This window comes from Lepidothrix coronata, unplaced genomic scaffold (assembly GCF_001604755.1).
Source record: "Lepidothrix coronata isolate B3197 unplaced genomic scaffold, Lepidothrix_coronata-1.0 Scaffold100, whole genome shotgun sequence".
Classification (NCBI taxonomy): domain Eukaryota; kingdom Metazoa; phylum Chordata; class Aves; order Passeriformes; family Pipridae; genus Lepidothrix; species Lepidothrix coronata.
In genome coordinates, this window is record NW_016690280.1 from 3051712 (window position 1) to 3069097 (window position 17386).

The following is a 17386-nucleotide window of genomic DNA, read 5'->3' on the forward strand; positions in this document are numbered from 1 at the left end:
ACAAAGGAGAACGGCCATTCCCTCTGAAAAGGGAAAATTTAGGTTGGATATAGGGACAAATTCTTCCCAGTGAGAGTGTTCAGGCTCTAGCACAGGTCGCCCAGAGAAGCCGTGGGTGCCCTACCCCTGGAAGTGTTAAAAGACCAGGTTGGATGGGGCTCTGAGCAACCTGGTCTGGTTGCAGGTGTCCCTGCGCATGGCAGGAGGTGGAATTTGATGATCTTTAATGCCCCTTTCCAACCCAGACCCCTCTATATCACACCACAGACACACTGTCAGCGCGGTGACAGGTGACGCCCTGCCCTGCACAAACATGGCGGGCGCCGCGCTCCTCACTCCAAGATGGCGGCCCCGCCGGCATCCGCCTGACCTCTTGCCAACACTCAACATGGCGGCCGCGCTGCGGGCGGGCGCACCGAGCACCGGGGCGGCCGCTCCAGCCGGGGTGTTCCTGCCCTTACCAAACATGGCGGCGCGCAGCGGACACCGGGCGGGCGGAGCCGGGGCCGGGGGCGGGCCGGGGGCGCGGCCGCCACCGCCCCGGAAGCGCCGCGCGGCCCCCGCCAGCTGGTTGTCATTTGGTGCGGCCGCTCGGTCCAGGCGGCACGGGCTGGGCAGCGGCCGCGCGGGGACCAGCGAGGCACCGGCTGCGGCGGACGCCGGGGGGGTGGGGGGCGGGGGAGGCGGCAGCAAACACACGGAAAAAAAGACGCGAAACGAGGCGGTGGCAGCGGAGGCTCCGCGCCGGGGACACGTCGCCGGCTACCGAAGGCTGTCGGTCTCCTGGTCTTTGCAGATCTTCGCAGCAGCGTCCCCGCGGAGAACCCCCCCCCCGGTGCGGCCGGTCCATGAGGGGCACGGCCCGCCCGCAGCCGAGCCGAGCAGCCGCAGGGCACCGAGCGCCCCGAGCAGCCGCCGCCGGAGCCCCGAGCGCTGCGCCCCGACACAGAGCCCGCCCCGACCCCGCCGGGCGATCCGGGAGAGCCGCTTAAACACCTTCCATGGGGGAGAGAGGAGCCCGGCCGGCCGCGCCTTCCCCTCCCTGCCGGAGGCTGCTGCGCTGCTGAGGTAAAACCCCTCCTGCCTCCCCCGGCTCGAGCGAGGGCGGGGGGACACGCGGGGCACCCACGGCCCGGCCCCGCTGGACGCCGAGAGCCTGAGGAGGGAGCGCATCTCCAGGGGCTCGCTGGGCTGCGGGAAAGCCGCGATTCCCGGGGAAGGAGGCGAGCCCCGCACCACAAAACACCCTCCCGGCAGCAGAGAGCGAGAGAAACCTCCTTCCCCTTCCTCCTGCGCTGTCCCCTCCCTTCCCTTCCCCGAACGGTGAATGCTGATTTCTGAGATGAAAACCTCCCTCCTCGGACAGCCGGGACTCTTATGAAGGACACGCGAATATTGGATCATAAATAAGAAGCGAGTCTGGCGAGCTCTGAAACCCAGCCCAGAAGGAGCAGCATCAAGAATCCACCCTTCTGCACAACTCACTCCCCACCCAGCACACATAGAATACTGATTTCCTGAGATAAGATCTTACCCCTTTAAACAACCACACATACACACACACGGTGTATGTTATTGCTAAATATAATAGGTTAAACCCAGCAGGGGGGAAAAGCCTCTTCTGCAACTCACTTACCCTTTTCACCCTCTGAATGCTGAGATCCTGAGGTAAATTTTTCCCTTGTCCACAGCAAAGACTCTTTTTAAACAGGACACAAATATATATTAGATTATAGAGATGTATTAAATTATTCCAGATTTAAATCTATTTTTTGCTGCCAAGGGGTTGAGGGACCAGACGTCATTGTATTTTTTTTCTTCCCTCTTAACTCATTTATGGGCGAGTCAAGGCTGCTGAGGAGGAAAAAAACAGCATAGTTAGAATCTCTTTATCCTTATTCGCCAGAAGCTTTTTCTCTCATTGCTGTGCATTTCCTTTCGAAAAAGGAAACCTCTTATTTTGTGAACCAAAGATTTATTTTTCCCTTCCTCCTGCCCAAAGGAAGGAAACGGACACAAATTGACACATTGAAATAGTTGAAGAAATCTATCTTTTGCAAAAGATAAAACATCTTTATCCAAATCTGAAACAAATAGCGTGGAGGGAGAAACTGGAATATCTAGTGAAAAACAGGATATTTGCTAATCTTGCCTCAGAAGAGGACAAGCTAAACACTAAACATCAACTTGTTCTTACAGGGAGGATTCAAACCCTAAATATAATAAATGGGGGATTACGGGTTTGGAGTGTTAGTGCAAAACAACACTGGAAATAAGTCAGCTTTTCCAGTCAGATTTCATCCACATCTGCAGCCTCCACACCATCATCAAAATGCAACCCCCAGCCCTGCTGCTTTTATAAATAATAACACAGCTGCCAATGGCAGTAGTGCTGGGTCAGCTTGGCTCTTTCCTGCTCCAGCTGCCCATAATATTCAGGATGAGATTCTGGGGTCAGAAAAATCTAAAACTCAGCAACAGGAAAAGCAAGAGTCCCTAGAAAAACAGCAGCTTTCCCCTGGTCAAAGTCAGGAAGCAGGCATGCTCTCTGAACCCGAGAAAGCTAAAACTGAAGAAAATCAGGGTGATAATTCTTCAGAGAATGGCAATGGAAAGGAGAAAATCAGAATAGAATCGCCGGTGTTAACAGGATTTGATTATCAAGAGGCTTCGGGGCTCGGTACTTCAACACAGCCCTTGACATCCACTGCATCTTCTCTGACTGGTTTTAGTAACTGGTCTGCAGCTATTCCTCCTTCTTCTTCTACAATAATCAATGAAGATGCAAGTTTTTTCCATCAGGGAGGGGTCCCTACTGCCTCAGCTAATAATGGTGCTCTGCTGTTTCAGAATTTTCCACATCACGTCAGCCCTGGCTTTGGTGGTAGCTTTTCCCCCCAGATCGGACCCCTCTCTCAGCACCACCCTCATCACCCCCATTTTCAGCATCATCACAATCAGCATCAGCAACAGAGGAGGTCTCCTGCAAGTCCTCACCCACCTCCATTCACACACAGAAATGCTGCTTTTAATCAGTTGCCTCATTTGGCTAATAATCTTAACAAGCCACCTTCTCCATGGAGCAGCTACCAAAGCCCTTCTCCCACACCATCCTCATGGAGCCCCGGCGGCGGCGGATACGGTGGGTGGGGAGGGTCCCAAGGTCGAGACCACCGCCGGGGACTGAACGGAGGGATAACACCCTTGAACTCCATCTCGCCCTTAAAGAAGAATTTTGCAAGTAATCACATCCAGCTGCAGAAGTACGCCCGGCCCAGCTCGGCCTTCGCTCCAAAATCGTGGATGGAAGACAGTTTGAATAGAGCTGACAACATTTTTCCCTTTCAGGTGAGCACACTCTGTTCTGTCCATAAGAAAAATGACCCCAAAGTGCATTAAAATGCTCTGGGAAGTGCAGTGTGTTGGAACAGCATAGCCTGGTTGTAGGATTTCTGTGCTTGCAACTTAAAAAAACCCCAAAACATATTGAACTTGAAATGTCATAATGGGAATGATCCTCCAAGCTGTGATTCATGTTGTTTTTTAATAGTGATGGTGATAAATATCTATTGCCTACCAGCCACCTGTATTAGCCACTTTCCCTTCAGCTTAATACTAACACACAGACAGAAATAGCCAATGAAGAAATTTAGTTACCAGCAGCAAGTATCTACAAAAAGGAATAAGGAAAAAAAGTGTTGCCTGTTGGAGTATGAAACATCTGAGGCCTTTTAAAATACTCAAGAATGTACCACATCTGAGAAAAGTGTATTTTGTTTTCGAGTATCACATGGACTTGCAGTGCAACATAGTTTGTGTAGCTTTTTTTTTTTTTTATTTGAAACTTTGATTTTTTTTTATACAGGATGGTAATTGGTGCAGTTTGCTCTCCTCAGTAATGGCAGCAAATTCTGGTTACAAACCATTAAATCATCACTAAAATTAGATCTGGACCAGTGTCAGTTGGTGGTCTCCTATATTTTTGCTATGGCCTTCTCCTGGCAGGAGGCAGTGGCAGTTCAGCCTCTCCTTCGGGGCTGACTTGTTATGAATTTGAAAAGAATTGTATAATGTTGAACCTAATTTACAGTAGAAATTAAACCAGAAGTACTCTTCTTTTCATCTGACCACTAGTTAAACCGAGTTTTTATGTGTGTGTGTGCCTTTTGTAAACTCCTTTAGGGTGAATTAAACAACCCAAGAGCTCTATTACATTTCCAGGGTTGTTTGTCAAGCTCTTCAAATGAGGGCAAAAGTAAAAATCTCAACGTGATTGCAGTATTTCTGGCCATGCTGCAAGACACCCAGGGTGACCTACTTTAAAATAATTTCGAAGATAAAAACTGTGCAATATGTCTCATGGTGTAAAGAAACAGAAATACTTTTAATAATGACTTTGTGGGTTTGTGGATAGTTGGGTTGTTGCAAACTGTTCTGGTTTTTGGTGCTGTGCAGGGCCTGCTGACAGCACAGCAGCTCTGGCAGTAACTTTCCTTTAGGGCCCATTTTTCTACTGCAGAGCTGTTGGCTGGTTCAATATCAGGTAGAGCCCTTCTAAATTTAGAATGCATATAGTAATAATTGATTTTAATGTCGGGATTTGTAATGAATATAGTCAACCTGTATCCAGCATATGGAATTTATACACTGAAACCATTAGAAAAAGGGCACAGCTGGAGCTGGTCTTTTTTCAGCCTCACTGCAGCGAGACTTGGCTCAGGGTTTGATTCACTCTGTACCCTGACACGTAGCTGATGTTCAGAGTGACAGAATGAGATCAAGTGTGTCCTTGCTGCTGTGTATAAGCCCCAAATATATACACAGGGATAGAAACGTGCTTGGATCGGCATCAAGGAAATTAGAGAAAACTGGCAAAGTCAACCTTGACTTGTGGATGCCGTTCCAGACATAAAATAGCAGACACATGTAGTTTGATCATGGTAAAGAAATGATTTTTGTGTAGCATGTTGGTGTCTGTTTACATAAACACTCAGATGAAGCTGTACATGTCAAGACCAAGTCTGACGCTCCTTCGTGCCAAGAAAAGGAAAGTGTGGAGTGAAGTGCTTTCCAGTCCCGTACTGTCACTTCTGTGAGGAAAAGGGCAGGGCAGCAAAACAGGACTTCAGCACTGCAGCCCTAGAAAGATGCTGATTAATTTTGAAGCCATCATGGACAACTGTTTTTTATTTTTTTTTTTTTTTTTTTTTTGTATAAAATCTTTAGCTCCTTTGGTCACTTAGCTGAGTGTTGAAAGCACACTGAATTCTTGAATTGCTGGAAACAAATGATGTAAAATTTGACCTTTGATGTCTTTTTATTTTTTTCTTGATTATGCTGATTTTATGCCTGCCTCAAAGCAGAATAAGGACTTTAGCATATTATATATTTGTGTTCATGCAGCTATTTATCTTTACATGAAGTATCCTTCATGTACTAGACGTGGTAGCAATCATGTACTGGACAAGGCTATTTTGTTACTGGAATCTTCTTAGATTCCTGTTTAGGAAATAGTTGAAAGCTGTCTTTGCTGCAGCAACATAATGGAGTAATTTGATACAACTATCCCTTTCATTTAATATTTATGTTTTGCTGCTTAAATCATTAACGAGTGTTGCTGCAATCTAGTGAAAATTAGTTTCTTTGGAAGGCAAAATGCAAACCAGCAACTGCAAATATTTGGGGATCACTTTCTTTTTTTTCACAGAGGTTGTCTCTACTCCAGAGCTTGCTGACACACAGAATTCTGTCTGTTTTGATGGGAATCTTAGGGTAACCAGGAGTAAATGCTCGTTTCCTCTTTGAAGAGGACGATGTTGCATAATATCCCTATAAGCCACTGATGTGAATTCCTGCTCACTTCAAACATTTCTGCCCGTGGCCCTTCGATTCTTGGGATGAAGTGGGTGCTCCAAATGGTTCAGATGAAAGGAAAATACTGTGGTGATCTGTTAGATAACCTTGCAATTTGATGATGCCTTGCTTGGTATGGAGGGCTGCATGCAAACCCTGTGCTTTCTGTTCTAAGTGTTTTCCATTTGGAATTCTGTCTCCTAATGTTTCAGAAGTAGCATGTCTGTAGGAATGTCTTGGAACTGAAAGCAAGGTCAGAGAAGACTTACCAGATCTGTTAATGAAATTAAGTTTTGATGTCGTGCTTTAGCCACTGGGCAGGCTTCCCCCTTCAAAGGTCTTTTGAAAAGAGAAAAGCCATTGTTCTTTGTGTGTTCGTTTGAAAAGGAAATGGTCTCCAAATGAAAAAATGGTTCCTGAATTAAAATTAAAAAGAAAAGAAATGGAGTCTTTTGGCTTTGACAGGCTTCCTTGAGATTTAATACATGAAAATGCTTTGGCTGTGACTATTGCATCTTTCCAAGTTACTGATTTTTAAAATAATTCCTTCTACTTGTCTCCCAGCAGCACTGACAAACTGGGTGCTCAGTAATTGTGTTTTAGGGCAGCACTGCCTTCGAGATTGTTTTGGCTTTCCTTTTGCTGTGTACTTGCACTTCCTCATGAGTGGAACATCCTGCCTGTTATGCAATGCATAAATCTTGCTTTGATAGGCATTTCCAGGTTCCCAGATCTCATCTTCAATGTGTGACGATGTTTTTTAAATTGGTCTCTGAAGACACAAGCAAGTGAAGCAATAGTGTTCTGTAAAAATGCTTAAAAATAATTTGTGTTTCTTCCCGGAATCAGGCTTGAAAATAACTGCCCATTTCAAAGAATTTTGTACATGAGAGCAGTTCATTATATCCACTTGTTCAAAATGTTTTTTCCTTTCTTCTACAGTGGCTGGTTTCCAGGTATATAACCCCTTCCAAATCCATCCAGGGGCTGTGCCAGAGAGACTTGCTCTTCCCCCAGGCAGATATGGAATGTTTGAGAAAACACATACGTGATTACAAAATGTGTTTGAATTCTGAACTGTACGTCAGCATTTGTTTGCCCACAGAAATGGGTTGGTTTAATAAGTGCATTAAACAAATTCGCAGGGAACTGGAATTAAAAAATAACCTCTTGAATGCACTTGCTAAACTTTCCTCTTGAAAAGATTTTGCAAGTAAATTTCTTTACCATGCCCCTTTATTTTAATAGTTGGTTTTGAGGAACCTTTTCATAACTCACGAGAGCTGGTTGCAAAAAAAAGAGGTTATTTGTTTTGCAGAATGCCATTTTTATTCTAGCAACAGCAATTATTCCAAGAAATCTCAAGCTATCATTTGAAAATAGAATAAATACTTAAAGTTGGATTTTTAAACCTGTTCACCCATTTTTCTATAACTACATCAGTTGTGTAGTAATTAGTGTTTTGTGTGCTGTTCCCCACAGCTACTGATCTGTGGGATTAGCAGCACTCTAATGTGGTATGACATGCACAAGTTAAGTGCTGTGGAAGTTAACACTGTTCTTGTTTTATAAACTTACTACTGACGTTAATACTTGGGCTTTGGCCCTCCTGTGTGTTTTTGACCTCAGGGTTTCTGTTTAAAGAGAGCTTTTGTTAGAAGCTATTTGAATTATGTTTGTCTTTTCCTAAGATTAAAAGGAGTACTCTTATTAAGCATTTTGCTTTGAAAGTTGCAGACTTAGCAGCCCAGCATAAAGAGTGAGAACACAAGATATTATGGGAAGTATTTTCTAGAAGATACATAGAAAACTTAATTTGTGGCTAAAATAGAATCAGACACGTTACTGGAAATGTATATAAAGGTCTGTCATTTCTAACACTTAAAAAGTTCAAGTTTGACTAAACCAGAATTGTGCCCTCCCCCAAAAAACTCCTGTCTGATGTGCCACTTAACTTTTCCAGCTCCTTCTTATTGTTCCCTGGTGAAGCTATAAAAGATGATTCGGGCAGAATACAGCAACATCCTTTCAGGAAAAACCTGTTTATTCAAAGCTTTTAATTCACTGGATACTGAACTGGAAGCTGGAATACAGCATTTGCAGGGTGGAGGGAAGGAGGAGAAGCTTACCCAGAAGCATAATCAAGTCCAAATTTGTTTTGCAGTTAAAAGAAAAATGTGGAACTTGTATTTATGATGATAAATATGATGATATTGCCTCGCCCTGTACACCTTACTGTGCCTGAGACACACAGCTTTTGAGTTATGGGAAACAGGAACAAGATTTCAGAAAGTTTCAGGCTTCTTGTGCTATAATGAGGGTACAAATGTAGTTGTGAGTTTTTTGATTTGACAAATAATCTGGTTTGACAAATATTTAAATGTATGAAGCAAGCCCCGCTTGCAGCTGCTCCATAAATACTCCTTAGTCACCCTCAGTAAATCTCTTGGTGCAATGGCATCTTTGGCATTGTTATTGATGCCCTGGCCTTCAGATAAACCTTATTTTAAGAGATCAGGCCCAGACTTAGCTACCAACAAGAGCTCATACCTTGCCAGGCTTGACTTTTTGTACATTTTGGGATTTAGCCCTGGGAGACCCTTCATGGGAAGTACTGAATAGAAACTCTCAGGTTCTGGAATCTTAATTGTTCAGGTGATGGTAGTGCTGTGGGTGCAGATTAAATATAATAAATCTGCACTTTCATAGTTAAGTTGAATGTACATCTTTCTGACGTGCAAGAGAATTTAGGCATGAGCTTTTAAAGTGCAAAGTATAGTCTTCCTGTGCATGAAAAATTCATTTAATTTCTTTTGCATGGGAGGATGTCCCAGTACATCTCGTACGTGCTTTGCACCAAGTGACTTTCTTTTTGGAATGAAATGTTTTTGGACTTGGAAAAATAAAATTGGAACAGGGATTAGAATTTAGTGATTTCCTCTGTACCAGTGGCTCCATTTCTTACAAGATCTCTAAACATAAAATAATCTGGGTGCCAGGGCGGAGATCGCTGTACTCACAGAGGTGAAGTGGTTTGCTCAGGCTGTAGGAGTCCAAGGACAAAGTCATGACATGAAAGCCCTGAATTCTTCTCTCTTTGCAGTGAGGTTGCATTATTAGGAACAGTCTACGCACTTAGAAATTATTTCTAGACAGTAGAAGAATCAGAATTATTTTATTTTTCTGTAGAAAGAGATGGCCAGTTTATAGTCTAAAACTGTTTTGTTTGTTGTAGAACATTCAGAGTCTCTATAGCTCGTTCTTAACCAGATCTGCTGGCTGTCACTTCTTGTATATTGTGAAAACAGCACTGTTTGTTCAAAATCATGTGTAACGAATGTCTTTTGAAATGTTGACTGAAATTTTAAACATAGTCATGTATTAAGACTGCAGGTTTCTTTCTTTTTGTTGCTCGGTGGTGTTTGTTTGATTGGTTTCTTGTATGTTTGGTTTGGTTTTCTCTTTTTTTTTTTATTTTTTGGTGGCCTTGTGTTTAACATGATGTCTGTCTGCCTCAGTTCTGTTTCCCAGGTCTAAATGTGTGTGTCCTTTGAGCCCTCTGATAAAGCAAAATTTTAGATGCCCTAAACAAACTTGTGTAAAGCCCAACTTATTGTGATCAAGCCAGGGAAATAATACCAGGCTGTGGTAGCCACATTTTGTTACTGAAGTTTGCACACTCTGCTTTAGTCCAGGGTAGTCATTACCCCTATTTATTTTCTAAATAAATAAATAAGTATCCAGTGAGCAGTTCAGCTCCATGGAAAGCACTGTAACTTCGTGAATTGATTCATTAAAACCACCACCATGTTGTTATTAATTCTCTCTGCATGAAGTCTTTTAAAGAAAACATCAGTTTTTTCCTAGGCACAGTATAGTTTGTGTGCTTTATAACTCATAAATAAAATGTATCACATCTAGTTACCAGTTCATGATCAGTATCTTGACTGTTAGAGCTATTTTTGATGTTATGGAGTGAAATGTAGAGTTAGGCATTTCTTCAGTGATATGGTCACTACCATTAGCCTTTACCAGCCTTTAATTTTACTTCAGGTATATAATACATGGATAGATTTCAGATGTGTTTCTCATAAAATGCACTGACCATCTTGGAAGTTAAGACTGACGAAATCTGGGCTACTGTTTTCAAAACATTTTTGCTATAAAAGGACCTGAATTTGCATAAAAATTCTAAAAAGTACCAATGGTGACTTTCAATATCTGGGCAAGCAATCAACTAAATTAATTGATTTTTTTGTTTTTTTTTATAAGCACTGTGCAAATCTCTGACCCAATTGAGCTTAGCTTTTTGGCTGGTCTTGATTTAGGACTGACATCTTTTCATTGCCTAGATGTACACAGGGTTAGTGGCATACCAAATTCTTGAATTTCTCTGCGTTTCCAGAGAGGGGAACTGCTGCATTACTTTCAGGAATATGTCAAAATTCAATAGTTGTGTTTAACATGGTTTGCTCTCTCCTAATTGATAAGCAAAGACACGGAGGAGCAAACTCCAACAAGCCAAACTAAGGCCGATCTTCCCAGGGGCCATTCAGCACCATGCATTGACAGTGATGATTAGAAAGGGAAAGTTGGAAAAATAGGCAAGAGACAGTAACATGGCAGCATTTTGAGGGTGCTCCAGCCTCTGGAATTCTCCAGTGCTGTGACAAGTGACTGGAACCACTAGAGAGTGTAAGTGTGGGCCACATTTTAGCCATTCCTCCTTTTATGGGATTGCCAATAGCTGCTGACCAGTTAATCTTTTGTATCGGTGCACAGGGTCATGTTTTAAAGTGTTTGCAGTGTGATTTGCAGCTTATGGACCTTACACTGAAAAAGTGACACCTTGCTGCTTCCCTCAGAAAGGGAAAACTGTAAACTCCTCACCACAAAAAACTTCTGTTGGAGAACGTGATGTCCCTGTTAGCTAACCAGTTCAATTCCACTTTCTCCCCTCAAATATTTAAATTCTCTGTTCTCAGTGTTGAAAACTTACCATTGCAGCAAAGCCTTTGTTTACAGCTCAACCCAACACAGACGTTTTAGGGAGAAGAGACTCGCTTTGGCTCACGTGTCCCAGCACATACAGGGCACAATAAACTGGAAATTACTTGGCCTGGATTACTCCCTTCGTGTCTCTCAGACAACTGAAATGTTAAGTGCCACAATTCCACAAAGACATGGAAATACTTAGGTTCTGCACTTTGTGAAATGAGAATTTTGTAGCTGTTCACGGGGTGCACTTGATGTTAATACAATGCACTGAAAACCAGAATGCAGGAAGGAGAAGCTACTGAGGGATGTCAGGTTTTTTCCAACCTGTGTTTTAGGCTATTTTCTGTTGTCCTGTTGTGAGGACTGCTGGAAATGCAGATATTGTCTTCTAGTGCCCATTCCTGAGTTTCCCAGCTGTTGAATCCTAATGGATCCAAGACCCCAGGACTTGTATTCAATCCTGCTAAAGGATTTTAATGTAACTAGAGTGTGAACTAAGTTATGAACTAGGAGAAGTCAAAACAATAAACTAAATACTGCTTATAAAGGAAGAAATGTGTAAAACACTGAGTTTTAGAATTTAAATGCTCGCAATGGTTTCTCTGAGGTGCCTCAATTATCTTGTAATAGAAATGACCACGGAAATAAATACTGAGGAGAGACAGGGCAGTGCTTTGCTTTTTATAGTAAATTTGATATTTGCTAGACTAATAAAGCAACTGGTTCCAAACCCTGGGCTTTCTAATGCTATTTGAAATGCAGCACATCCGGGTTGAAATACATCGCCTGTTCTGTCTCAGTAATAAACTGTTCTGAAGAGAGGAAAAATACCAGGAAATTTAATTGAAAAACAGTGGGTTTTTAGTGGTCGGAGTGTAACTTACAGCTTGGAAATGGATCAGGACTCTAGGAGCTGGTGTGTCATTGCTCTTCAAATAGTATGAGGTATTTAAAGTCCAGAATGACTGATCATTTTGGATCTGATCTGTGTGATATCAAGAACCCCCCTTGCAACAGGCAGTCGCTGCTGCTTCAGCACTGGAGTAAAGGCCATTATAACCTGATACACAACAGCCTGTGCAATACCCTGTTTTACTTCACCACTGCTTCTTAAAAATGTTCCAAGCGGGATCTGTGTGCTTTGGAGAAATTTCAGGTTCACAGCCAGTGATAGGGACAAAAAACATTATTTGGAGCTGTAATAACAATAGTTGTGGAGAAGCGGCTTAAAGCAAAAAAATGTCTGTTTTGAACTATTCATATTTTGCTTTCTTGTTAGAACAGATACTTTCTAATGCTTGATCTTGGTTCAGAGGGGATTCCTTAGAACAGGAATGAAATAAAATCTTTAGAATTGATGTTAGAGCGCTTCTTGGACAGAGAAAAACTAAATTAAAGGTGGATTAATATAATTGTATACTTTTTTTTCCAAATCCAAATGTATAAATACACAGATAACATGGATAAGTGAATAATTTTGGGAACTATGGTGACTTTTTGCCTCCCTTTGTGACCTTATAAGGTACTGTAAAGATTTCAGAGTTTACAAGAAATTTCAGTTATTCTGAATTTGCCAATTAAAATAAGGCAGTGCCAGGATATTTTATGTTGCTGTAACATCAGATTTATAGGATGTGGAATTTGTTGTTTGATTGAGAAAATGTGACCCATGTGTTAAATGATGCCTTTGGTTAATAGGAAGCAGAAATATGTAGTAATATACTTCAGGTGGCTGGAGGTAATGAAACAGTAAAGTACAGGAGACATTGTGCCTCCCATCTGTTGAGTCCTCCTTTAATTTTAGAAATGCTTGGCATGCCAAACTTGTGAATTCACAGAATTAAAAATCAAAGCAAAGTTGTCACCCAGTAAATGGGACTGTTTGGAACACTCCTGCTTGTGTGGAATACCTTAGAAATATGTAGAATTTGAACTGACTGCACAGAATTCAACTATTTCAGGTGTCGAGATGGTTGTTTAGGTGGAGGAAATTCTACATGTTTCTGGAATTTAAAATTTCTTAAATTTGGACCGAAATACCTGTTTTATGATTTGTCCTTGCAATTCTGTCTCCCAGGATATGATCTTTACTTCCTAACTGTGAAATTACTTTTAACAAAGTTTTGCTGTGTAGAAAGGAATGCAAACTAAATATTGAATTGGGTTCTTAAATGATTGGTTACAATAACTATAGATCAGATTTTTATTTAAGAATATTCTAATTTTTAATATTCCTTGTATCAGCCTGCCTTTGGTGTATGGTTTTTGCTTCATTCTGCTGTAGTAATGTAGAAGAAAACTGAAGTTTTTGTGTTTCAGATGGTCTCGTTTAAGGCTGTGTGTTGCCTAAACTGGCTCTGTTTGTATTTGCTTGCAGGATCGCACGAGGACTTTCGACATGCATTCACTGGAGAACTCACTAATTGACATAATGAGGGCTGAAAATGATTCACTGAAAGGTAAATTTAGAAAGAGACTATTTCCTGCAGTAAATAATTGGGAAGAGGTGCTTACTTAGAATAAGAAACTTTGGTTTTGATGAGGAAAAGTCACGTTGTGCACCTGTTGCATGGTCAGCTGGGGTGGGCACCCTCTTTCTGTAGATGAAGCTGTTGCAACACAGGTACATTTTTTTTTCAGTTCTGTGCTGCCTTAAATTGCAGATTCTTTTGGTACCATTGGGAAAGAAAAAGGGAGGTTGAACTGACATGCATCTGGAATTTCTCTCTTTTTATTTTTTTTAGTTTTTTGGCAAAGGTAATCTTGCTTTGGAAATACCTCAACTTACAAAGTATTCAAAGTATTGTCTGTGTATAATTTTGTCTGAATAGAAACTGCTTGTGGTCTACAATTCAGAACTTTAGTTTCTTGTTCTGTAGAATGAGTAATCCATTTCAGTTCAGTGGTTCCTTGTATGAGTAGAGAAGTCAAACTCTCACACACGCTTCTTATCTAGGATTCAGTTTTGTTACCAGTCATGAGACCACTAAAAAAACAAACCTGCACTTGTGGTTTCTGCAAGTAAATTTCTTTTGCTATCAAGGCTTGTGGTGATAATGAAATCTGACTTGTTTTAATACTGATTCTTGCTCAGAAGACCAACCTCTGATAAACTGGCAATAACTTGTGTTTGTTGCCTTTGCTGTGGTCTGGAAAGGCAGCTTGAGTTTCCCATCCCCAGTGCTGTGCAGCCATTCAGGGTGATGAGAAGCACCACAAAATACTCTTTCCTATTGAACTGACAAGGGGAGCCTGCTGTAGATAAAAGTAATGCCAAATGGATTAAAACCCCAAAATACATTCCCTCCTTACGTAGTGGGGACCAGGATTTTATAAGTGACACGTATGAATAGCTTTCATTTGGTTTATATGCTGTCTTGGCAGCATCCTATGGCTCCAGCATTGTATAGAGAACCAAGAATCAGGTGCCCTTCCTTGACTGCAGCATCTGGGATTTGCCCCAAGACCTTCTATTCAACTGCCAGGCCATCCCAAACCAGGTTACAGCTGCTGAAATCTGGCCCAAGGTGACATGGCCATAGAACAAATAAAATTTCCCTTTAAATTTGAATTTAACAAAGTCAGCTCCACGTGTATTAATATTCAGCAACTAAGTAAGGGGAGTTCTGTAAGCAGTGTGATTTTTCGTTTAAGTGCTTTGAAAGGATTCTTTGCATTGGAAATTTTTTTTTTTTTGAGTGCTTAACATGTTTTGAGAATGATGGAATAAGTATGTCAGCAAAGAATACAAATAGTTCTGATACTTGTTAATTCCTGCTTTAGCTTGGTTGTTAATCCCCTCTGCAGAGTCATCTGTGGCTTGGCCAAAGTTTTGTATGTGTTGTCTCAGACTGACTGAAACACAGTGATATCAACTAGGTCCTGTTCTGGGAATTATTTCTTAGGTTTCTTGCAAATTACTCTGTATCAGGGCTAATAGTTATATAACTATATAGAAAAAAGCCCCAAACTGAGATGAGAAATTTAAGTGATCCTACGTGAAATACTTTGTTGTGAAGCCTCATTTTCAAGAGTCTCCTCGGCAAGAACATGAAGTTTGCTTATAGTGAAATGTGCAGTACACTGAATTTGACTGCTGCTGCTCTGGCACAGCACACAGTGACTTAGTTCCTGTAATATATTTAGGAATGGATCTTTATTCAAACCAGCATCCGCTGTGCCGTGGTAATGCTGCAGAGATCATCCCTAAGTAGGGTGGGGTTTGTAAGGAGAGGAAATACCTTTAGTTAAACCAACTGATACAGCTGGAAAAAAATCGTGACTTGCTGGTACAAAACATTCCACACCAAGCCTGAAGTGGGGCTCGTGATCACAAGCCTTTTGTGTTTATTTTCCATCTGTGTCAGTGGCTGTATGATTTCGTCTTAACACAGATCCTGTCTCTCCTGTTTTCGCTTTTCTTGCCCCATCTTTATTTAAACCTTGGATCCAGAAATCTTAAAATAGGACAAATGATGGTTGTCAGCTAAATCTTGCTTGCCATTTCAAACACCTGCATTTAAATAAGCAGAGCCATAAGAAGTTTTTCTCTTTGCATTTTAAATGGGTTAATCAGTGCATGCAGTGCTTTGAACTAAAGTTGGATACTCTCAGAAAGGAAAAGCTTCTGGGTTTGAGACTTTAAAAATAGCCTGGGCAAGACACTAAAAACATACTGGAGAGAGCGATCTCAGAATGGCATGGAAATAATTTAGATGATCTAATAGGTCTCACTGCTATCTTGTGAGTCTGTGAGAGGCTTTAATACTGGCTCGAGATGAGTTTAGTGTGCAGCACTGGCAGCACCCCCTTCATACTGTAATGGACTTCAAGAGAAAGAGGCACTATGTTAAAATGTGGCTTCAAAACAAGTTAGGGTATGGACATGATCATAGACATCAGTCACAGTTTGGAACCCGCTGTCTCTTGGAAATAATTTCTATCTTTCAATGATATGTTCAGAGCAGCAGGGTGTGGGTTCTGAAATAAAATCATAAATAGGAATTCTTCAAAATGTAACAAAATCCATTTGCGGTGTGTTCCTTATGGCTGAGGTGATTAAGCTGTGCTAGCCTTGGATTTGTTTAGGACAGTATTAATTATGTTCTTGGGTTGTCTTGTTTTATGAAATAAATAGCATTTCCTGTGTGAGGCTAAAAGGTGAATCTTAAGTATCAGTGATTCACTACATTCACTATTACCCTTTAATGCTTTGGATAGGCATTTTACCATTTTTTCCCCCTCTTTTAAGGTATATTTTTATCCCTGCTCAAATCCTCTTCCTTTGCTGAGCAGCTGCCATTTCAATATGTTATTTTTATCCACCCGAGTGAGTGTGCTGAGTGCTGCACAGCCAACGTCAGCCTGCAGAAGCCTTTCCCCGGAGACTAATTGCATCTTCTTTACAATGTATTCGGCCTTCGTGAGCTGAGCCTGGAATCCAGAGACTGATTTTTGAATCTGGGTCTTCCAGATGGCAATTTGAGCATTACTGTAATAGTAGTAGATTGACTAAATATTTCCTTGTTAAGTGACACTGAAATGTCTTTAAATACTTTATGACCACAGGCTGCTTTATGACTGAAATATCCTATATTTCAGTTGAGAATATAAGGTTATTGCCTGGAAATGATGCAAGGTGGAATGGATTAAAGCAGCAGGCCAGTCCATCTGCTTCTAGCACTGCAAAGCACTCCTGTAAAAATGTGGGTGTGAACAGCTCAGTGTCTGCATGAGTGCTGAGAGTGTGACAGAGTCTTAAAAACTAAACATACTTGTGCACAAAAGGAAAGGTTTTACAAGCAGACTAAGGTCAGAGTTATACACACAGACACTGAGGGAGAGGGTCAAACAGCATTTTTTACTTTTTTTAGCTTTTGTTCTAGCTCTAAATTTTAGAGCTGGAAAGCTAGAATGATGAGAACCATTCAGGATTTCTCCAAGCAAGTGTATAGTCTGAGCTGTATTTTTAAAGCATTCATCAGCCCCTTAATATGGATCTGAAAAACTATGTCAAAATTGAAGAAAGTACGTAAACCTTATAAAGTGTTCTTGGATGACAGGAATCCAAATAGTTTTGAGAGCATTTTCTGAATGGTGTTTAAGAATCTGAACTAGTTGCTTCTTTTCTAGTCATATGGATTAGGCAGCATGTTCATATTATTTGAGTAGAACAGACCATTTGGTTTTCTATATTATCCAGAAAATTAATGAGAATCTGATGAGAATCAGTTCCAATTTTTGCAAAGGGCCAAATAACATTCTCTTTAGGGAAGTGATCCTTTATATATGCACAGGACAAAATCTGACCTACTTTAAAATGAAATTTAATATATTTTGAGGTTTTTCATAGGCTGCTGTGGTGGTCGTACCTCAGACTTTGGGGAGCAGCATCAGTGGTTGTTCTGACCAAGAAGGTCAGTCTTATCTAAGGGTTCTTCATTTGCAGCTTTTTAATCTGTAATGTTTTAATCCAGCCTCAAATAAAATGCACAAAACCTTTCCTTTCTGCTGCACCAGGCTGCAGACAGTTCAG

General features: G+C 41.4%; 1 protein-coding gene across 1 annotated transcript in view; it reads left to right on the forward strand.

Annotated features, from left to right (window-relative positions):
* The first annotated feature begins 654 nt into the window (after positions 1 to 654).
* Positions 655 to 17386, forward strand: part of CPEB4 (cytoplasmic polyadenylation element binding protein 4) — a 43181-nt gene continuing 26449 nt past the window's right edge. The window contains exons 1-2 of the mRNA XM_017822905.1: positions 655 to 3348; positions 13229 to 13310. Coding sequence (XP_017678394.1) covers positions 2227 to 3348; positions 13229 to 13310 — 1204 coding nt within the window. The 5' untranslated portion in view covers positions 655 to 2226. The remainder of the gene's footprint in view (positions 3349 to 13228; positions 13311 to 17386) is intronic.